Source organism: Trichosurus vulpecula, chromosome 7 (assembly GCF_011100635.1).
Source record: "Trichosurus vulpecula isolate mTriVul1 chromosome 7, mTriVul1.pri, whole genome shotgun sequence".
NCBI classification, from domain to species: domain Eukaryota; kingdom Metazoa; phylum Chordata; class Mammalia; order Diprotodontia; family Phalangeridae; genus Trichosurus; species Trichosurus vulpecula.
The window spans coordinates 13,848,319-13,871,091 of NC_050579.1; the positions used below are offsets into that span (position 1 = coordinate 13,848,319).

Sequence of the window (22,773 nt, forward strand, 5' to 3'; positions counted from 1 at the left end):
TGAAGAGGAAAACCATTCGCGTTGGGAATATCTTGTATTGGGAACAATGAGTCTAGAAAGTGGGTAACATGAAATGAAGTCTAGGAAGTGAGGTTAGAGGTAGATTGAAGGGTCTTTAATGTCAACCAGAAGAATTTGAATTTTACCCTAGAAACAGTAAGGAGTCTTTGAAATGTCTTGATCAGGGGAGTTACATGATCAGACTTGTGTCTGAAGAAAATTGATTTAGCAGCTCCAGTGTACAACCTGGATTGGAAAGGGGTAAGGCCAGAGGCAGGGAGCCCCATGAAGAGGTTGCAGTAATGGTCCAGGTGGGAGGTCATGAGACAATGGTGATGGTGTATGTGAGCGGAGGGAAGGGGATGAATTTGAGGGATAGTGTGGAGGTAGAAATGACAAGTGACTGATTGGCTATGGCAGGTGTTAGAGAGGGGAGAATCACGAATGACTCTCAGGTTTTGAACTCAGGTGACTGGAAAGATGGTGTGACCCTCAACAGGAAAAGGCGAGTTAGTCAGAGGGGAAGGTTGAGGGACATAGACTTTAGGGAGAAAGAGAACAAATTCTGGTTTGGACATATTGATTTTGAGATCATCTAGTTCGAGATGTCCAATAGGCAGTTGGTGACATGAGACTGGAGCTCAGAAGAAAGGCCAGGGCTGGATATAGAAATGTGGAGTCACCTGCATAGAGATGATTATTAAATCTAACTGAGGTTTATGAAAGTAAATAGAAAGGAAGAGGGGGCCCAGGGCTATGTCTCAGGAACTCATACGAAAGGATGCTAAAATGCATTAGCTTGCATTATTATGAAAAAATCACGTTTTCCTCTCTGGTGCCAGAGAGAGAGAGTTCTATCTGGTAAGCAGAACCATGGACAAGGCCTCAGGACAAGGTAGATTCTTTCCCAGCTGCTTCACTATGGAAGGCCAAGTCTATTCAATTGTCTGCAGAAAGTCACAAGCCATAAACTATCTTATGGAGCCCCTCTGTTGCTCACAAAGCATTTGGAACCTTTAAATCTGACATTCTCACTGATCATTAGGGGGTAGGAAATTTGGAATTTGGAGAAACTGAAGTTGGCACTTTGAAATTCATTCATCAAATATAGTGTACGTAACCTTAAGAGACCCCATCTTATTACCCTCTTACTACCATCCAAGTTTATTCTTCCTTAGGAAAAAAATGGGTTGGATATATACCAATTATAGCAGCACCTTTTTGAAATAGCATGAAAGTGGAAGTAAGTCAAATGCTAAATCTAGGGAATGGCTGTAAAGATGGGAAAGTATGAATATCCTGGAATATTATAGCCCTCTGAGAAAGGACAAATGCCAAGAATTCAGATAAATATGGGAAGATTTGTATGAACTGACACAGAAGGAAGAAAGTGGAACCAAGAAAACAATATACATGACTAAAATAATGGAAATGAACCATTAAAAGGTGGCTGAATTCCGATTAAATGTTGTGAACGATATTAGCTCCAGAAGACAGAATAGGAACTACTCTTTCTCCTCCTCTTTAGAGAAGATGAGGGTTGGGATGGACAGGTACAGAGCACAGAAAACAGAGACAAATGCTGTTGCTGAGTTGGCTATTTTCCTTTTTTCCCAAAGGAGGGTTCTATGATGGGGAGAGGACAAGAAAGGAGGGAACATGTTCATCCAATAAGCATTTATTAAGTTCCTACTATGTGCCAGGCATTGAGCTAGGTGCAGGAGATACAAAAACAACAAATAGTTCCTGCCCTCAAGGAGTTTACATTGTACCTTAGAGGTGATCTAGTTCAACCCTTTCTCCCTCGTTTTACAGATAGGGGAAACTGAGGCCCACAGAGATTCAAGGACTTACCTAAGGTCATATAGGTAAGATAGAAGAGCCAGGATTTGGGTGACCTGGGGAGGTCTTCAAATCCAGCCCACTTTGTATCATACCACAGTCTAGCAGAAAATGATGGAGACATTAAAAAAAAATAAGGACATTGATAAAACTTGTAAAATCAAGAACCCATGGACCATTCTGTCCTTCCAAAAGAAACATGTAGGTTGAATAAATAAAGACAGCTGTCCAGATATTCACGGGATGATTTTTACATTTTCCAACTATTGAGGACAAGTACATTACAATGATGGACTCCCTTCATTTAGTTACATAAATAAAATTTTTATAAATATCTCTTTATAAACAATATAAATAGCTTTACAACATAAATACATTTATGCATGACATGAATTTACAAACAGCAAGGTTCGATATATTGCTGGCCTCGTCAGTCTCGGAAAAACTGTTTCTTGTCTTCGTGTCTCCATAAAGTGGGGGTCAGGGTAGAGGGTGTTTCATGTATATAATATATATAATATATAATATATAATTTTTATTTTTAATTTCGAGAAAAACAACAGCAACCCAACGACAATAAGAACGCCCCTCCCCAATCAATAACCAAACAGCTGGTGGTATCTCCCCATACCAGAAACAAAACCCCAAAGAAATGTCAAAGCCACAACTGTTGGTGTTTCCAGATGTTTTGGGGTGGGTGACCGAGGATGCTTGTAGCAAGCTGTGCCAGTGGCTGCCTGGTCCTGAAACACACAAATTCCACTCAGTTCAACAATCACTGATTATAGTCCCTCTAGTGCCAAGCCCATACAAAGACCGAAAAAGCCCCTGTCCTCAAGGAGTTTCCCTTCTACAAGGAGAGGGTACATGTATGAAGATAAATGAATGCAGTATATTCCTAAAGTAATGCACAGTAACCACAAGAAACAAGGGGGCAGGATCAGGGAAGGAGTCCTGGAGAAAAGCACAGAGAAATTCATTTGGAGCCTTCTCAGCTAACCCACGGGGACTACCACCCTGATTGTGTGTGGCCTTCTAGGTCCTCAAGTGCAGCCCTTTGATGGAATCCACCTCTGGGTCATCCCATGGGAGTCACAGACTTAGGAGATCCTCTCTCTGACAGACTAAAGGAAGCGAGGCTTAGGAGCCTCATGGGATCACAGCTGTGGAGCCGGAAGGGACCACACAGAACACTTAGTCCACCTACCTCATTTTACAGAAGAAGAAATAGGTTAAGTGACTTCCCAAGGTCACACAGTTTGTAAGCACCAGAGGCAGGATTTGAACCCAGATCCTCTGATTATAATCCCATTTCTCTTTCCATGGTGTCATTAGAGTTTACAAAATGCTTTTCTTACAACCTCCCTTCTTTGCAGATGATGCAGCCAAGTCATGTGCCCAAGGTCACCTAGCTGGTGGGAAGTCCTGAGCTCTGTCCAGGAGCCAGAGCCTCTCCCATGACTAAGACTGATCGTATGGTGAATGGACAACATAGGATGCTTTTCATCCACCCAGTCCCTGCTGATGGAAGGTTCTGGGATTCCTGGACACATTGGTCTGAACCCTTAGATGCTGCAAAGAAGTCAGGGCAAGAAGGCTTTGCTGGGTCTGCACATCACTGCGTGGAGGGTCCAGGCATGGGCTCCCTCACTCCCCAGTAGTGTGACCCTAGGTAAGTCATTTAACCTTTTCTAGACATCAGTTTCTTCATGTACAAAACGAGGGGTTGGTTCTAGGTGCCCCTCAGGTTGCTTCCATTTCCAAATGGGTGATCCTTTCATCCTGTGATCTGTAAAACAGAGAGTTCTCCCACAACCCACCTCAAAGCTGGGGAAAGCAGAAGCGAGAGCATCTGGAGGGGCAGAACAAAGCACCCCTTTTCAGGCCTCTAGTCACCCCTGCATGACCAGGCAGAGAGTCTGGGACTCCACCCAGGTGGAGAGCTCTTTCAACCCAGGCAGATCTCACCCCATCTGCGACTTCAGTCACTAGTCTGAGAGCTGCCTGGGGGCTCAGAGAGGTTAATCAGTCGCACAAGGTCACACAGCTAGGCAGGGTAGGGGTAGGACCCCAAATCTTCCAACCACAGGGCCTCACTGGTTACCTGGGCAGTTCTCATAAAAACAGATAAAATGTTAGTTCCTTGAGGTCAATGACTTTTGCCTTTAAGAAATATTTTTTTCCCAATGAAGATCTAGGCTCACAAAGAGGGATAGGATCAAAGATCCAGAGGTGAAAGGGACCTTGGAGGCTCTCTAGTCCAACCCCCTCATTTTACAGATGGGGAAACTGAGGCCCACAGAGTTTAAGTGACTTGCCCAAGGTCACATGCACAGTAAGCACAAGCAGTGGGATTTGAACCCAGGTCCCGTGGTTCTGTGCTCTTTCCACCTGTACTTAGGATTATCGCTCTAGAAATGGTCAGACAAGGAGGTGGGGGATGGGTAGATGGGCCAAGGGCTGCACCGAGACAGACACGGGGTAACCATCGCTGCTCACAGCTCTCCGAGCATTCTGAGACAGACAAAGCTCTTCCTTTACAACAACCCAGCGATTACTTCCATTTTGCAGATGAAGAAACTGGGGCTTAGAGAGGTGGAAAGGACCGGGAATTTGTTCGCTGCATGCTGGCGCCCAGCACAAGCTGCTAGGTTTGCTGCAATGAAGGCCAAAGTCCTGGTGACCTAGATCTCTGCTCACGCCAGGAGTTTCCTAACTTAAGAGAGGCAAAGAGCCAGATCCCAGAATGAGGTGGGTGAGAAGGCCCAGACATTAGACAAGGTGGTTTCTGCAGAGGCCCCAGACTTCTACCCTCCTGCGTTACAAAGCCTAGGAAGGTGGAATGAGTGGATTTGGATCTTTGGGACAGTCAACTAACAAGAAGCGCCTTTTAGCTGTCAGGCTGGGTGTGAGGCGCTGTTAGGTAAATATTAGCCTGAATACTGGGGAGCCGTTTATTTATCTCCATTTCCCTATTTGTGAAAGGAAGAGAGCAGCAGGGAATAAAGAGGAGAAGGCAGCTGTCTGTCTCACCATCATTTCCGGGAGGCCCCTGAACAGGTCAGGGAGAAGTCTGTGCATTTTTGCTGTAGTTGGGAGAAGGGAAGGACAGCTGACTTCTAGACCAAGTAGAAGAGGGAATACTGGGGGTGGAGGGGAGAAGGTAAGTTACAAAGGGAAAAAAGGAGAGTGTGGCCCAGTGTCTGGAGAGCTAGCCTTGGGACCAGGAAGTCCTGCCTATGGCACACGTTGCCTGCGCTCCCCTGGCCAAGCCACTCAAGCTCAGTGTCCCGGATAGCTCTCTCATTGGAAGCTGCAGAGGAGCTTCACCCTGAGCTCTGTGTGAAGCAGAGCTGCCGCTCTGTAGGGGGAAGGTGTTTCCAGACGGATGGGTTTGGATGCAGTCCAACAAATGAAGGAAGGAAGCACCATTTACATCTAGTGGGGCAGCTCATCTACTTTATTTGACTCTTCCTTAAGCTGGGGTAGGGAAACCCAGGTATTCCTCACTAGAGGCATGGAGGATGCATTAGCATCAGGACCTAGGAGAGGGGTCTAACCGGCTTAAAGCTTTGTTCCTGCTTAAAAAGAGGCCAAGGTTGGTTTTTAATACACCATCCTAGGGCAAACGCAGGTAGAAGACCTGAACCGCTCAAAGCTATGTTTCCACATCCTCGGGCAGTGTCTTCTGCACAGGGCCCTCAGGAGACCTGACTTTTGCATGGGGCAGACTATTTTTATGCATACAGGTTATTTGAATTGTAAATATATATGTATATACACACATTTAATTGTTTATTTTGTAGTTAAAACAGAAGGGATGGAGTGGCCATTTGCTTTTGTGGAGAAGCATCTTCTTTATACATGTGGGACCTATGAAGACTTCCTCTCCAACCCTCCTCTCTCCACCTCCCGCCCCACCCCAACCCCGGTAGAATTAATGGGCATCCTAACCCCTGGGACACCAACTGCAACAGAGCCATGTTTTTTGTTTCTCGATATGTTCATTTTTGTCTTTGAGGAGTACCCTTAGCGGCCCCTCCCTCATACATTTTCGGACCTGTCATCCTACAGGGATAACTGCCTTCTCTGCTCTCAAACAGAGAAAATGCAGGCTGCTGCTTCCATGGACCATCAGAGAAGACCCCTTTTCCTTTCAGGATTATGGGCATGAAGCCCAGGCCATAACTAGCTTCCTTGAGCCATGTGCTGGCTCTTTGCCAAAGCTGGCTCCAGCCATGGCACACAGATCCCTCCCCTGCAGCTAAGGGATTATGGAATGGGAGGGAATCATGGGAATATGGGACATTGGTACAGCTGTGCCTTTGGGATTGTTAGCCTCATTTTACAGAAGAGGTGGCTATCTTTAGGTATTTGGAAGGCCCGTCATGTGGAAAAAAGATTAGTCCTTTCTCCCCAGAGGGTAAGATGAGGAGGAAGGGATGGAATCTTTGAGTCAGGGGTTGGAATCTGGCTTTCCTCCTTATTTGCTATGCAACTTTAGCCAACTCCCTTCCTTTTCCCTGAGCCTCAGTTTCTTCATCCGTAAAATGGAGAAGTTAGACCAGATGATCTCCAAGGTGGCTTAAGGTCTTAGTGTGGCACAGTGGAAGGAAGGGGCCTCGACCCCGGGTTCGAATCCTGCCTCTGATGAATACTACCTAAGTGACCCTGGCCAAACCTCTCCCTCTCCCTGTTCCTCAGTTTCCTTATCTGTAACATGAGGGAGTTGGAGCACACAGCTTCTGTAGGTCTCTTCCAGATCTAACTTACCGACCCCCTCACAGAGAAAGAGATACACTCTCAAGGGTCTGTGCCCCGGCTCTCTCACCATTCACTCATGACTCATCCGGTAGAAAAGAGCTCTGGATTTGGAGTCAAAGGACCAGAGTTCAAATCCTGACTCTGCAACTTAGGTTCCTAGATTTAGGGCTAGAAACCATATGATCCAACCCCTATTTTACAGACAAGGAAGCTGAGACCGAGGTAGGCATGAAGTGCCCAAAGTCACACAGGGCAGTGCCAGGGGATTTGAACCCGGATCTTCAGACTCCAAATCAGCACTGTCTCTTTCACCTGCCACTTTGTGACCATGGTTCCGCTCTCTGGTCTCAGTTTCCCGATCTATAAAATGGGGTTAGGAAAGCTCCGGGACAGGGAAGTTCTCTGACAGCCTCTAGATCTTGGACACTCTGCGACTCAGGCAGGCACCTGCTCCACGGCCCAGCAGGGCTCAGAGGAGGGGGTCCGAGAGACTCACCGCCGCCAGGGGTCGCCGCCTTAGCATCCCAGGCCGCTCATGGAACCGATCCGGTCCAGCTTGAGGCCGAAGCAACCCTTGGACAAGCCCTTCTTGTTGACGCCTCGGAACTTGCGCGCGTTGGGGTAGTCATGCAGTAGGCGCGCCCAAGCCGCCCTCGAGCGGGTGTCCACGCGCAGGTCGCGAAGTAGCCGCGCGTTGGAGCCCTTGGCATTGGCCCCGCCGCCGCCGCCGCCACCGCCCCCCGGCGCCTTGTCTCCCTTCTTGTCCCCACCAGCTGCGGCCGGGAGCCCCGCCACCTCCTCTCCAGGCGGGGTCTTCGGGGGCTGTTGCGGGGAGGAGGGAGGTGGGACCATGAGGGCCATGGGCTACTATGCCCCCTTTCCAAAGTGCCCCCTACGACCCCCTGCGCCGGGTTCTGCCTGGATCTGTTCCCTCTCTCCCTCTCGGGGAGCACCGTCATTCACCTGCTATGCCATCCAATGCCCCTGTCCTCTTTCCCTTCAAGTGACCCTCGGTCGGGGGACCCTTGGGCGCTTCGCCTGTGCCTCCCTGTCCTAAGCTTTGCAAGGTGTTCGTCCCTACTTCTGTCACCCAGGAAAGGGAGCAAGAGGGGTTTCCTCCTTCTGATCTCCAAGCCCCCTCCCCTGAGCCCCGGGGATCCCGCGGGGCCGGCCGACTCTCTAGGTACTTCCCGTGGACCTGGGACTGACTCCTTCTCTCCAGGCAAATCTGTCCCCCCACACCACCTCCTCCGCCCCGGGGAGGGAAGGGCACCCACCTTCTGCGGTGCGGCTGGCTTGGCCTCGGGGCGAAGGGAGAGGAGCGTCAGAAGCAGCGTCCAGGCCAGCAGTTGGGAGACGTGCATGGTGCTGGGGGATCGTGGGCCCCACGCAGGGGTTCGGAAATGCAAAGGCTGCAGAGAAGGGTGGCGAGCCGGACTCCGAGTTGGTGGCGGGCGCTCGCAGCTGAGCGCAGCGCGGCGGGCGGAGAGCGAAGGGACTGAGCTGCCCAGCGCCGCGTTGCAGTGGAGTCAGAGTGCCGCGGGGGCGCGAAGTGGACTTGCGCTCGTTTGCGGCTGCTCAGCTGCGCCGGCTGGGAGCGCTCTGAACCCGGCTTCTCCCCTCAGTGCCTTTATAAGCCAAGCGGTCCACTGATGTCATCCCCCCGCCCACCCCGGCTTGGCGGAGCCTGGGGCTCCCGCTGGCGCTCCCGACCAATGACAAGCCGAGGCTGCAGTCCCCAGGGCCTGGGAAGGGGGCCCGGGAGGGAAGCTAAGGGGAGGGGGGGAGGGGGGAGTCTCGAGTCCAACTCCGCGCGATGGCCCCCAACCCTGGGGAACAGACTGCCAGGGCCCCAACGGGGCTCCTACGGGGGGTTCTGGAGACTGATCAGAGATGGGGGGGTGCGGTGTCTTGAGGGGCTGGAAGTGAGCGACCCGTCTCGCACCTGTCTGGGTGGTTTCGAGGGTCCAGTTTCTACCTCGTGAGGCAGGAGAAAGGAGGCTGTCGGATGGACGGAGCCGGGGGACCGAAAACCCGAAGCCCTGGACTTTCACCCCGGCCCTCGCGCTCCTTTCGTTCCTTGAACCTCAGACCTCAGTTTTCTTGTCCTCTGCAGCTTGCAGGTCTCTAGAAGGCTCCTGGAAGGATGGGTGGGTGCGGGCGTGCGTGCGTGTGCGAGAGTGTGAACATCAGTGCCCCGGGCTGGAGCTTGCACATCTCTGAACGAAACTCCACTAGGAGCCGCCACTGCTGGCTCTTCTCCAAAAAGAGATCGCTGGCCTTGCGGCTTGGTGCTGCCCACAGGCCCGGGGCCAGCACTTTTGCCCCACGTGGGGTTGTCCACGCTGAGCGCGTGTGCCCGCATGTACGTGCGCATGGGTGCGGAGCAGTCCGGTGGGTGGGCTATTTCGGCTAGCTAGCCGCTTTTCGATTCTGGCCAGGTGGCGTCTTACCACTGCGCACCCCCAAGGAGAAGGGGAAGGCGTGGGCTCTGGGCAGTCGGGTCTCCTCCGCCCACCTCCTCTTCCTCCAAGTCACGTCTAATAAGTGGTGTTTGCATTGCGCTCGAAGGCTTTCCCCATGAGATTTCATTTGAACCCGACAGGAGGCGGGCGCTACAGGTGTTATTTTCCTGCTTTTACACTCTGAGGAAACTGTGGCTCGGAATGGAGTCGTCAGCCCAGTCAGTAAGGGGGCTGTTGAAAGTAACGGTATTGTTGAAGGACCCTGGGTTCAAATCCCACCTAAGATACCTTAGGCGTGGCACTTAAAGTCCCCGGGGCCTTTCCTCGACTGTTTGACCAGCGAGTTGGCTCTAAGGGGCAGAAGTGGTGCCTCCAGACTCCCGAGTCCCACGCCACCCCTGCGTTGTCCTTCGAACTACACCCCAAGATAGGAAGGCCAGGACCTGTCCCGTGCCTCACCGGGGCTGTGAGCTTGGAGCGGGTGGCGGGGGCTTCCCTGCGTACCTCAAACATTCTAGAACCCGCTCGCCAGGCTCTTTGGAGTCGAGACAAGAGTCAAGTGAAAAGGGAGGGAACTAGAGCTTAGCATTCCCCGGCGCCGCCCCCCCCCGGGAAAGAGAGGGTCCCCAAGGAATGCAGACGATGGCAGAGAAGGAGGACGAAAGATCTCTTGGTGGTACTTCCTTTGAGGAATACCGTTCCATACTTCCTTTGGCCTCCGTGAAGCCTCTTCAGTGGACCCGGGGCGGGGGTGAGGGGGGAGATCTCGGTGCCCCCATCGTTCCCACTAGGGATCTTCCCTGAAAATTCCAGCCCCCCAGGGTCATCTCGGGAGAGGCGGGAGGCTTGTGGGGCTCATTTCAGAGGCGCGCGGGAGGAAGTCCCAGTAATCTCGTTGGAATTGGCGAATGGACGAGCGTGGGAGAGCGGTGCCCCCCGCACCCCACCCGGCTGGTTTTGCCGAGATGCTCAGCTTGGGCCAGATGCGAGGCTCCAAGGCCATGGTCCGGGGGCTTCCAGTCCCTTTTCCCCTGCTTGCAGCTGCTTCCCCAGGGTCGCCCTCTCTCCCGCAGCTCCAGTGTTCGCTGGTTCACCTCTTTTTCTTTGGCTCCAGCCTCTCCCGGGACGGTGGCTTCTCTTCCTTCCAGATCTCCTTCCCTCCCTGCGAGCAAAGGGATTCAGAGGAGATTCGCCCACATTCCCTCTTCTCTCGGAGCTGCGACTAACTGGGGGCCTCGTCTCGCCTCGGCTTTGCCCGTAGGACACTCAGAAGTCAGTGAGTGCGCCGGAACCTTGGAGCTTCGAACCGGGGAGGGGGCGGGGCGGCGTGTGCCACACAGCCCCTTCATTTTAAAGAGGGAGAAACTGAGGCGCAGGGAGGAATAGCTTTCCCGGGGTCACACAGTTAGTAAGTGAGGTGAAATTTGGATGCTGGTTTCCCTGTCCAGTGCCCTAACCATTATTATGCCATATTGCTGCTCTGTTTTGTTAAATGGTCATCTGCGTGGAAAGAACCCTAAGAGGACTTTGAGGTTTTTTTGCCTGCGTTCTGCAGTGAAACTGCTTTTATAGTTTGGGACTAATCAATAACCTCTCTGTGCCTCAGTATCCCCAACTGTATAACAGGGAAAATTCTTCATGCTCTATTTCATAGAGCTGATGAAAGGTAGAAATTGGCAATGCATCCAAACTCTACAAAAAAGCCACAATATTAGGAATTACATGTACACTCAGAAACCTATACTTATCCCTGCCCAGGGAAATACACACACACACACACACACACACACACACACACACACACACACACACATTTCATTGGAGAGAGGACCTCCACAGTGATAGCTGGACCCAAACCTGAATTCCGTATTTACCTAATCCCGGGGTGGGGCTGAACTTGAGGACCTAGAGGGCCACATGTGGCCGGGAGGCTGCAGGTACCCCACCCCTGAGGACCTCTTATCTGGATTTATTCAGACCATATTCGATCTCTCTTTAAGGTTCATGCTCCCACCCAAGGCTTCCCCTGAGAACATCAGAAAAAAGTGTCTCTACAGAAAAAGAAAAAAAAAGTCTCACCTTCCCATGCAAGCAGTTTCATATGTGAAACACAGGATGGATTTGATCTCATAAATAGTCCAGACTTCCTTCTTTCCAGTGAGTATAAAGCATTTATTTCAATGGGCCAAGCATCGTGCTAGGGGCTGGGATACAAATCGGAAATTATGACAGGCTCTGCTCTCAGGGAACACACATTTTCATGGGGGCAGTCAACATCTAGGAAGGCTCAGCTGCAGAACAGATGGAAGGCCCCCCTAGTCCTTAGAGTGCATCAGCAAGGCAGATGCTAATATATCTTCTTGAGTGTCAGTTCTACTGATAAAAGATCTGTTTCTGATTTGGAACCATTTGACTGTGCCAAGGATTTGGGGGCAGGAACTTCGTTTTCTGGGACTTTGGCAGTCCCAGCTGCTGAGGGTGGGCTGTGGGGAGGGGGAAGGCTGCAGCACCTGCAGAAGCTGTGGCCAGGTCCTGTTTTCTCAGGGGTTGTTGGATGATGGCTGTGGGGGCAGGCTGGAGGTCTGGGGGTGGGAATGTGCTTCTACTCCCAAAATCCTGGGCTACCTGAACTGAGGTATGAAGACAGGTTGGGTGACTTCCCTCCAGGTAACCAGAATCTGTGTCCCACAAGCTTCTCTCTAGTTGTCTTAACTTTGGTTGTCTTGTTTGACAAAAGGATTTTCCTGAAGCACAAGTCTGACCAATCACTCCACTACTCAATAAACTCCAATGGCTCCCCATTACCTCTATGGTCAAATGCAGACTTGTTGGGCATTTAAGAACCTCTGTAGCTTGTCTCTAGCCTACCTTTCTAGCCTTGTTGTGCATACATTACTGCGCTCCATGCACTCAGTGGTCCAGCCAAAGTGACCTCTTTCTGCTTCTCAGGTACTCTCCACATCACCTCTGTTCTCCTTACCTAGAATATTTAACTCTGCCTCTTACAATTCCTCATTTCCTTCAGGGTTTATCTTGAGTCATCCTCTACATGAAGCCTTTCCTGATCCCCCTCCCCCAATTTTGCATATGCCTATATATGCTTATAACCTGCATCTCCAACCTTCCCACAATAAAATGTAACTTTGAGGGCAGGGACTGATTTTTTGGGGATCTCTAGCATCCAGACCTGTGCCTGGTATATACTAGGAGCTTAGAGAAATATTTGCTGCTTGATTCTCTCTAGACTTCCCCTTTTAAAGGCTCAACCTAAGGGTGTAGCCCAAGTATTCTGGAATGGAATCAAATCAATCAGTGGTGTACTGCAGAGAGCTGTATTTGGAGTCAAAGGTCCTGGGTTTGAATTCTGGCTCTACCAGCTGCTTACTACCTATGTAACTCTGGGCGAGCCTACACCTCTGTTTTCTCATTTGGAAGAGATGACTTCTGAGGTCATAACTCCAAGTCTATAACCCAGGTTGACTATATTCTGTGGGCCTGCACTCCCAATACTATAACACATGAGCCCCGACTCATGAGTTTCCCTCCAACAGTCAACCAGGTAGAAAAATGAGCACAGAGTAAAGACATTTCCCAAAATGGTACAGGAATCAAAATAGCTACAGAACATCTGCCCCATAAACCAGGGGTACACTTCCATAAAGTCGGTGGTAAGAGGGGACAAACACATAGAATATACAAGTAGAGATGCACAGCCACTAGATTACATATGTAGCCATAGGTCCCTCGATCTCAGAGGCTACCTAAGCCAACCCCCTCATTTTCTATTTGGGGAAACTGAGGCACAGGGAAATGAAATAACTTACTTGTCAAAGGTCACACAGGCAAAAGGAGGGAGGAAGGAAGGAAACAAGTATTTGTAAAGGGCCCGCAGTTTGCCAGGTTCTTGACAAATATTTTTTCATTTGATCCTCACAACAACCCTTTGAGGTAGGGGCTATTTTTATCCCCATTTTAGAGTTGAAGAAACTGAGGCAGAGATTAAGTAACTTGCCCAGAGGCACTTAGCTAGCAAGTGTCTGGGGCTGGATTTGAACACAGGTCTTCTGATTGCAAGTTCACTGCTCTATCTGTGGTACCATCAGCTTGCCTTTGAAGCAGGCAGAGCCCAGCTGTTCCAAAGTCAGCCCATTCTTGACTTCACCTCCTTGCCTCCCTGACCTTTTCATGCTCATGTGGGTCATTCAGAGTTTCAGACTTTGCAGGCTGAAAATTCTGGGAAAGCTTCCCATCCATTGCCTTTTGCTGGTCCCTGGAAACCACCACCTGATGAGCCCAGCTGCTCTCTTCTCCCTGTCCTGGGGCCCCTTCTCACTGCCTACCTCAGGGGGTCCCCAACCCCTTTGTCCTGTGTAGATGATGTCATTATTTATTCCTTTACTTTTTTTTTTAATTTAGAGACTAAAAAGGGGAAAATCTTTCTCATTTTCAGCAACCTTGCTCTCTCCTACAGGGAATGGTCAGTGCATTTATTAAGTGCCTGCTGTGTGCCAGGCACTCTGCTAGGCACTGGGGAAACAGCTAGAGACTAATAGAACCCCACCCTCTGGGATTTTAGGCTCTGTAAAGGGAGGATCCCGGCCTCTGGGGGAGCTGGGGAGCATGTGAGGACATCCAGAGGCTCCAGGGGTCAGAGCAGCAGCCCAGCTGTTTCAAAGACAGGAAGGACTTGTGCCAGAGAAGGGTCCATTTCCCAGGCGAATAAAGCAGGCCCCCAGAGCTAGGAGGCTGAGACTTAGTTCTTAGTTCTCTGGCTATATGCCAGACCTAGGGAATATCCACCCCTCAACCTCTCTGAGCCCTGACTCCATCCTCTCCTCACCCTAAAATTAGACTCTCAGTGCCCCGGCCCCCAGGCATGGACTTGTACTGCACTGGGAGTCCTGCTATCTGTCCTGAATGAGCCTGGGCTCTTCCCTTCACTCCAGACCTCGGGTTCTCTTGGTCCTTGTTGGATTTGATGGCTCCCATGGTCCTCAGGCATGGACAGGGCTCCTCCTGTGACCTGAGGCCTTGCCTCTGTCCCTGAGGAGCCCTCATGCACCAGCCTTCCAAATCAAAAGACCAGATGTGATCGACGGCAGCTCAGGGAACCACTGACATGTTCCAGTGACCACATCCTAGCCAGCCAGCTGGATGAGGGTGTTCAAATAACTTTGCTTGACTGTGAAACTACTTCACAGATCTCTCTCATTCTCTTTGGCTCTATGTTGCTGGCTCTCTCTCTCTCTCTTTCCTCCTTCCCCCTTACACAAACACACACACACACACACACACACACACACACACACACACAGAGGTAGTAAGTCTCAAGCATGATTTCCCTCTCCCTCCCCTCACTTCTTTCTCTCCCCCATTTCTCTCCCTTCTCTCTTTTCTGTCTCTGCCTCCTCTATCTCTGTCTGACTCTTTCTTCTCTCCTTTCCTCCTTCTCTGTTGCTGTCTCTCTCTGTCTCTATCTCTGCCTCTGTTTCTCTCTTGCCTCTCCATCTCTCTCTCTTCTCTCTCTCCCTCCCTCCCTTCTCTCTCTCCCTCCTCTCACTTTCCTTCTGTTTCTCCCCCTCCTCCTCCCTGTCTCCCTCCCTGTCTGTCACTGTCTCTGTCTCTCTCTTCCCTCCCTCCTCTCTCCATCTCCCTCCCTCTCTCTCTCTTCTCTCTTTCCCTCCCTCCCTCCCTTCTCTCTATCCCTCCTCTCACTCTCCCTCTATCTCTCCCCCCCTCCCTCTTCCCCCTGTCTCTCTCCCTGTCTGTCACTGTCTCTGTCTCTCTCTTCCCTCCCTCCTCTCTCCATCTCTCTCTCTCTCTCTCCATCTCTCTCCTCTCTCCTCTCTCTCTCTCTCTCCCCCTCTATCCCCCACCCCAGAAGCATGATTTCCCTCTTCCTTCTCTCTTGATGTCTGTAAGATGGGTCTAGTATGAGGTAATGGCTGTAAAGTGTGCTATAAACTGAAGCCTCGAGTTGGAAGAGATCTCGGCCTCCATCTGTCTTGTTAAGGGTACACCTGAAAAGAATCCCCTCTGTCCCATTGCTGACACACAGTCATGGACCAGCCAGCCCCAGGGGCAGCCCATTGCATTCTGGGAAAGCTCTCCTTGACAGCGGGAAATTCAAAGCCCATCTCTGATGCTCACCACCTGTATGGCCTTGGTCGAGTCATTTCTCCTCCATGGGCCCCAGTTTCTTCATCAACAAGCAGCTTGGAGTAGATGACCTCTGAGGTCCCATCCAACTCTTGATAAGACAAGAACCCAAGGGTCAGTTACTAACATTGGGTGGAAGTGGGAGAAAGGGAGAGAAGGAATCACATGGAAACAAAAAAGGGAACCCACCTGTGGGTGCTCATTCCACAGGAGGCAATGATTGAGGCAGCCTAGGAGAAAGGAGGCCAAGGGGGAGGGTCTTAGTCCTTATGGAAAAGGAAGGGAGTCAGTCAGTGAACCAATGTAGGTCGGCATCTCTCGGTAACTTAGAGAGCCGGGCCCCTGCGCTGGCGTAAGTGCTGCAGACACATAGAAACAAATGATCTGAGTGGGAATCTTGCCAAGCATTTAGATCGGGGACTAACCTGGGTGTGAAAGTGCCAAAGGGGTATAAACAGAGCCCCAGCCCTGCGCATCCGACTGCAAAAGAGACCCTATTCATTGTCCATTCTCAACAGAATTTAATTTCTGAAAATATAAGCCAGCCCCATGGATGGATCGCCATTCTTGCATTGAGCAATGGGCTCTCTCTGGCCTTTGCAAATGACCTCCCTCCAGCCTGTCGTTTTTAGAGGCTTCCTTAGTCTTTCCTGTAATGCCACCTAGTGTTTGGTGCTGGGTGGCTGAGTCCAAGCCAAAAAAAAAAAAAAAATGGAAGAAGTTAGTATTGAAGGAGCTACCCAGCCTAAGGTCCCTCTGCCACCTATGGTGTGACTTTGGCCGAGTCATCTGATCTCTCTACAAGGAGCTAGGTAGGGAGATAGAAAGAGCGCTAGAGTCAGAACCTGTAAGACCTGCGTTCAATTTCTGCCTCAGACACTGGCTAGCTATGTGATCACTAGACAGAGGAATAACTAGATAGATACGGCATTGATTAAACACCTACTATGTGCTAAGGACAAGCAAGCTAGCCAACTCCTGCCCTGAGGGAGTGCATGGAGGAGCTGGAAGGTGAGCCTCAGGGCTGGGGATGGCCCGGCATCAGATGTGGGAATCCCATGGGCATGGCCCAGTGTTCCAGCGGGAGGGATGGGGATGTGGAGGGATGCTGGGAAGTGTCCTAATCATAGGTAGCCTTGACATAGCAGTTTGTGCTTTACACACATCTGCTCATCTGATCCTCCCCAAACCCTGTGAGTAAATGCCAGTATTTTTACTGATGAGGAAACCGAGGCTGAGAGAGGTTAAGTCACTTACCCTCAGGTCACACAGTGAGTATGTGTCAGAGTAGGGAAGACCTGGGTTTGAGTCTAGCTCTTTCTGCCTCCAAGACCAGCACTCTATCTACTGTCATGCTGCCTTTGCCTTGTATAGAACAGGCGCTTAATAAGAAAAACCTGAATCCTTAGGGGTGGAACAAAGTGAAACAGTCTTGGGCATCGTGGAACATTTTCAAGGGGAGGCTCTATCACAGCCTAGAGGGCGAGACTCGGAAGGGTAGGGGCCACTTAGGCCAGCCCCCTCTTAGAGCACGAATTTATGTGCCCAGAAATGGGCTAAGTGCTGGGAATTCAAATATAAACCCAAAAGAAAGACGTGGGCTGCCCTAAGGGGGCTTCCGTTCCAAGAAAGGAAGATAATAGAGGAGGAAACTGACACTTGGGAGGAGGGGAGAGAGGGCACCTGAGACTAGCAAGGATCTGGAGCAAAGCTGGGAAGGAGTGAGCGTGGCTGGCTAGCCTGGCCGCTTCCTCAGGTGGGGGAGGGTCTGAGCAGGAACTGCCCAATTGGAGGAGGAAGGAAGTGACCTCTAGGGGGAGAGGGCAGCCTGCATTTATGAAGGTGGAAAAGGCCAGAGTCACGGGGAGAGCCCTACTTTGCTGATGAGGAAAATAAGACCCAGAGTGGATCGTGACCTGCCCCAGGTCACACAGTGGTGCCACCAGTCCCAGACTCAGGTCCCATGCCTCTTTCCATTGTACTAGATTACCTTTTTCATCCAGAAGGCCAGAGAGGGGATTTCTGTTTAGCTACAGGATATGGAATGGGTCCCTCGTGGGCTAGCCTCTAATGTAAAGAGTGTACAAAATGCTTATAGAGTTGAATGAATATTTGTTGGCTAGAGGGATGAAGATGCCTTTTCTGGTCCCTCCCAGGCTTCTGAGAACCCGGGCTACTGCCCCTGTCCTCCAATGCCCTCAGCCCCAGGGTATTTTCCCCTTGGAAAACTCTCCTGCCTTCCTGGGGCCAGGCCAGTTCTCAGCCTCTGCCTCGGGCTGGCTCAGCAGGTTGTTCAGGCCTCCCTCATCCATCCGCAGGACCGCAGTGAGTCACGGTGATCAGCTGGGGGGCCTTGCTGTTGCCCTGGGTGGACACCTGCTACTGGAGAGCAGCTGTCTCCGATCTTTGCTGACGCCATGGCCAGGCTGGGAAGGGAACGTAAAACTCGAGCTTGGCAAGGGCAGTGGAAGCCCCTTTTTGCCTCACAGGCCCTTGGGCCTTCCAGCTCACTCCCTCTGCCTTTGTCAGGGTATGGCCCAGATGTTTTTTCTCTCTTTCCCTGGCTCTGGGAGTCCACAATCTCCTGTTCCCATCCTGCCTGATTGAATTACCCCTGGGATATCTGGGAAAAGGAGGGAAGGGAAGAAGAGGGGCCACATGGATGGAGAGAAGGTTGTGGGGTGTAAGTGCTTGGGAAAGCACCACGCCCCAGCCCCAGATGAATAAAGTGTGAGGGAATTGGTGGGGGGGGGCTTGGGGCCTTTCAAATAGGGAATGGGGAGACCAGAGCTGTACCTGGCTGGGGAGGAGAGAGGAGAAGACAGAGAATCTGCTTAGAAGGCTCCTGATTTGTTCACCTGTCACCTAGCAAGTCCACGGATGTGTCTTCCTCTCCATTTCTGGAGCCTGCTATCTCGTCTTACCTGGGGAAGTCTTGTGCTCCTTCTTACCAGCCAAGCCCTTCTCCGCTGCCCTGAGGCCTCCTGGGAAAGGCAGCCAAAATTCCTAAACCAGGCAGGTCAGGGCTCATGTTCCCAGGCCCAGAGGGCCACTCAGGACCTCAGATCCTAAATGCTGTTTATAAGAATGGCTCCTATTTAATCGACCTTCAGGATTGCAAAGCACTTTATATTCAGTATTTCATTTGATCCACACCATTGCTCAGTGGGGTTGGTACTGTTATGGTCTCCAGTCAATAGATGAAGAAACCAAGGCTCATGTGAAATAACTTACCCAATGTTACCTAGCCAGGAGCCATCTGGATCTAGGGCATATTTGAACTCAGATCCAGCCCTGGGCTTGTAGTCAGAGGCCCTGGGTTGGAATCTCTGCTCTGCCACTCACTGCTCATGTGACCTTGGACAAGTCACCTTTACTTCATAAGCCTCAGATTCCTCTGTAAGAGAAGGGGGCTGGCCTGGATGGCCTCCCATGTCCTTTTGGGCTGCCCTTGCCACCCTGACCGTGCTGCATCTTCCTGCTTTGGTGTGTCGGTGAACTCTGCCCATAAACAATCTCTGGACACGCTCCTAACCTGGCTCAGGAGAATGTAAACTTCCTGAAGGCAGGGATAGAACTGTGCAATGCATGGGAGGCTAGGTCATGCAGTGATGTGAAGCACTGGGTGGGCCCGGAGTCAGGAAGACCTGAGTTCAAATCCTTCCTTGGACACTTACTAGCTGTGGGACTGGGCAGGTATGTCAATCCTTCTCAGCCTGTTTCCTCATCTGTAGAGTGGAGTTGGTAATGGCACCTCCGTCATAGGGCTGCTGTGATGATAAAATGAGATAATGTACGTAAAAGGTTTTGCCAACCTTGCCATGCCATGGGAATGCCAGCCATCATTGTTATTATTGATGGGCACAGCCTGATGGATGGATGAATGGCTCCCACCCTGACAGATTGGCAGCTGGCAGGTTGGAGAGGGGGCCTGCTGCTTCCCTGCCCCTGCAGATGCTAACCTGGGCAGGGCTATATCCTTGGTTCTCCCAGGGGAGCCAGCAACCTTGTGGTCAAGGTTAGATGGCAGCATCTGCCAGACTGTGGGACTGCTCTGGAAAACAAACAGGAGCTAATCTCTGGCCCAGGGGTTTGTATGGGAAAAAGCCTGGGAAGGGAGCTATCCTGGTCCCCCAAGAAGATCCCCAGCCCACCCCCCGACTCTGACCTAACCTTCCTGTGACCAGCGAGGGTGGCCAGAGCTCCATGCAGCCGTGGTGGCCAAAGGGATGGGCTGTTTTCTTGAGATGGGGAGCCCAGGGGCTTTCACATGAGCTCATGCTGATACGTGGCTGCCTCCCCACCCCCCTCCTTCTGCCAGGGAGCCTGACAGCTCCGGCTGGCTAACAGCTGTTCCCAGATGTGGCTGGGCAGCCTGGGGCCCAGGGCTTGTTGCTGATTCTTTGGGACAGGCTGCCACTCTGACCTCGCTCTGCCTTTCCCTTCCCCCTCCCCCCTCCTATGGTTGTAGCTTTGAGGATCTGTGGTCTTGGTGACCTGAGGGAGAAACCAATTAGTTCAACTTCTCCATTTTACAGATGAACCATCTTTCCCAAGGTCATAAAGGTGGTGTGTGTCAGAGGTAGGAATTGAACCTTTGTCTGCTGACTCTAAAGTCAATGTTCTCACCATTGCCCCACACTGCCTCGATAGTCCAAAGCATCTACCTTCAGATACTTTTTCAGCCTAAGTAACATGAACTAGTTTGATTCTTCATCATTTCCTGATCTCTGCCTCCAGAAAGATACACCAATAAAGAGAGTGCTGTCCATGTCTCATTCCTTGCTCTGGTTTTGGCCCCAGAGCGAGCTTCTGCCCACGTAGAACCCAGTGGAGCTATTTCCTAATCTTGTCTTTTGATGAGAGATTGTAACTGGGACCAGGGCAGGTGGGACTAAAAAGGAAGGCGAGGGAGTGCCAGCATTTATTAAGCACCTACTATGTGCCAGGAACTGCAAGACACTGGGAAAACAAAGACCAAAATGAAATATCCCCTGCATCATGACACTTACTGCCCCCTCCCCCTTTTTAGGGGGGAGTTAACATATTCATAGAAAACAGACATCTGCATGTAATAGTTTTTCCAAAAGGAGTCTTTAGCCATACTAAAAGACCAGGGAGGTAAAAAGACAGGACCCAGAAATACAGAAGGGATGGCCTTCATATGAAAAAGAAACAGCCCCCACTTTAGAAAGGGCCAGCAGTCAGTAGATCAGTTTTGTATGAAGAGGCCAGCAGAGAAAACGTCCAGGCCATGAGTGCTCAGGCTACGGCTTCCCTTTGTCTGTAGCCTCACTGGGGTTCCTAAGACCCCAGTAGGAATCTGGGAAGTGTAACTGGCTGCACTGGGGCCGATTACCAGCAGCCAAGGAGGAAGTGTGCATGCAGGAGCTGGCCCTGAAGCAAGGATTGTCAAATGAGAGAGGTGGGCCTCTCTTACCTCATACCTGGGGAAAGGGGAGGACCTGATAGTAAAGATCAGAGCCAAGGCTCTGGGGGCGTCCAAGTCCAAGGGGACAGGTTTCTGCTTTTGGTCCAGGCCAAGAGCATGGGAGCCCTCTGGCTGATGAGAGCACTGTAATATGTAGTCAGAGGGAAGTGGGAAGGGGACTCGAGTGACTCACGGAGCGGCCAGGCCAGCTGAGCAGGTAGTGACTCATCCAGCACCAAGACCACTCCCCAAATGAATTGGGTGAAGATCTGAGTCATGCAGTGCCTCAGCCATGTGTTCCTTATAGTCACGCTTCTCTATGACTGTGCTTGAAGTTCATGTCCACTCTTTTCCCACCCCGGACTCTAGATGTGTTTGTGAGATTTTTTCACTGGTGGGACAGCTAGATGGCCCAGTGGAGACAGTGCTGGGCCCCAGGTCAAGAAGACTCTTCTCCATAAGTTCACATCTGGTCTAACACACATACCTGCTGTGTGACCCTGGGCACGCCACTTCACCCTGTTTGCCTCAGCTTCCTCATCTGTCAAATGAGTTGGAGAATGGCAAACCCCTCCAGTATCTGCCCAAAATACCACAAATGGGCTTATGAAGAGTCAGACACAACTGAAAAAAACTGAACAACATTCTTCTGGGGCTGGGGGAAAAAGTTTTATATCTACTATTCTTGCTATCTCATTTGAATAAATAAATGCCTTTGCTAAAGAACTCATCTACTGGCTGATTTTTAAGGGGAAGGATACTGGTGGGGGCTCATGACCTCTGTTAGGAGGATAGCTACCCACAGGGATACTACTCGAATCATGAAAATAGTAGTGGCCACCCCTTTGGGGACCTAGTCTACCAGTGCCAGTGTGGAGAGAGTGGTGTAACATATAAAGGGTGTCCATAAAGTCCGTGTGCAAGTTAAAATAGTTGTAACTTTGTAACTATATGTGATAGAAAGAATCTGTAAAAAGCAAAAGAAAGAAGAAACATTTAATTTTTTTATTGTTCTTGTTAATTTTCAACATGTCCACTATCATTACTAATACAAAGGGTAATACAGTTCTGTAGTTCGTGGGGAACATTTTCGAGCTGATTTTCAGTAATGCCAGCATCACAATAGTTATCCTAGCTTGCAAATCTTCTTTAGATCAAGGTTTGATTGAATAAATGTTAGTTTTCACATGTCCCCATAAAAAGAAATCCAATGGAGTCAAATCTGGTGAACATGGAGGACAAGAAAATGGTAGACTTTGGACAGCGGTGGTAGATTTTAGTTTAGCCAACCGAAGAACATAGTTATTTTACTGAAGCCATGGGTCAACGGTAATCCTGAAAAATAAGTAATTTTTAAGTTGAATTTCTAAGAATAAAAACAAAATAAACATAAAATTTCTAAAGCTAGATATATCCTTGTTATAGATTCTATCACAAATAGTTACAAAGTTACAACTATTTTAAATTGCACACGGACTTGGTGGACACCCTGCATATATCACGGTATAATAACTTCTCAGGGGGGTGGTCTAGCAGTTGGAGGGATTGGGAGAGGATTCCTTTAGAAGCTAATCCTGGAGTTGTGCTTTGAAGGAGGTGGATTCTAAGAGGTGGAGGTGAGGACCGACAGTTTTCCAGAACAAGGGACAGTCTGTCCAAAGACATGGAAGTAGGAGATGTGACAGGAAAGCACCATGTGAAGGAACTCTGAAGGGCAGGAAAGCACCGTGTGAAAGGAATCTGAAGGATCAGCCCAGTATTGGAATGGAGGTTTTGCTTCCAGCTTTTCCAGGCAATGTATTGGGTCTAATCTGCCTCATGGTGGCTCCAAAGGGTTCAGGAAACCCAGTACCTGGCATATGGTGCTTAATACATGCTTACTTGACTTCTCCCAGTGCTGAAGTCCTAGGCCATAGGGGTTCAAAACTGTAGGTTCTGAGCCAAAGGTTTCTGAAGAACTTCTTTGGCTTGTACCCTCAGGCAGGATTTTCCCTGGGAACATTAGAATTTGCCTTGGGGGAACCCTCAACTATTGTGAAAGAACTCAAGATTAATGTGACATTAAATATAGTAAGTTTTATGCAACCTGATGTCTCAGGGTGTGTGTCCAAA

The 22,773-nt window shown here is 50.4% G+C and overlaps 1 protein-coding gene across 1 annotated transcript; it reads right to left on the reverse strand.

The window, feature by feature from the left end:
* Positions 1 to 2,224: 2,224 nt before the first annotated feature.
* Positions 2,225 to 8,153, reverse strand: NPPC (natriuretic peptide C). Its single transcript, XM_036769164.1, has 3 exons — positions 7,884 to 8,153; positions 7,103 to 7,428; positions 2,225 to 2,585 (listed from the first exon to the last, which is right to left on the reverse strand). The coding sequence occupies exons 1-2, from the start codon at positions 7,968 to 7,970 to the stop codon at positions 7,123 to 7,125; spliced, it is 393 nt and encodes a 130-aa protein (XP_036625059.1). The 5' UTR covers positions 7,971 to 8,153; the 3' UTR covers positions 2,225 to 2,585; positions 7,103 to 7,122.
* Between the last annotated feature and the right edge of the window lie 14,620 nt (positions 8,154 to 22,773).

Bases quoted from the DNA above. Each gene is read 5' to 3' on its own strand.
- NPPC (XM_036769164.1), bottom strand. From the start codon at position 7,970: ATGCACGTCTCCCAACTGCTGGCCTGGACGCTGCTTCTGACGCTCCTC. The intron at 7,429-7,883 runs GTGGGTGCCCTT...TCCCCGCAACAG, and splicing joins AGCCAGCCGCACCGCAGAAG to CCCCCGAAGACCCCGCCTGG.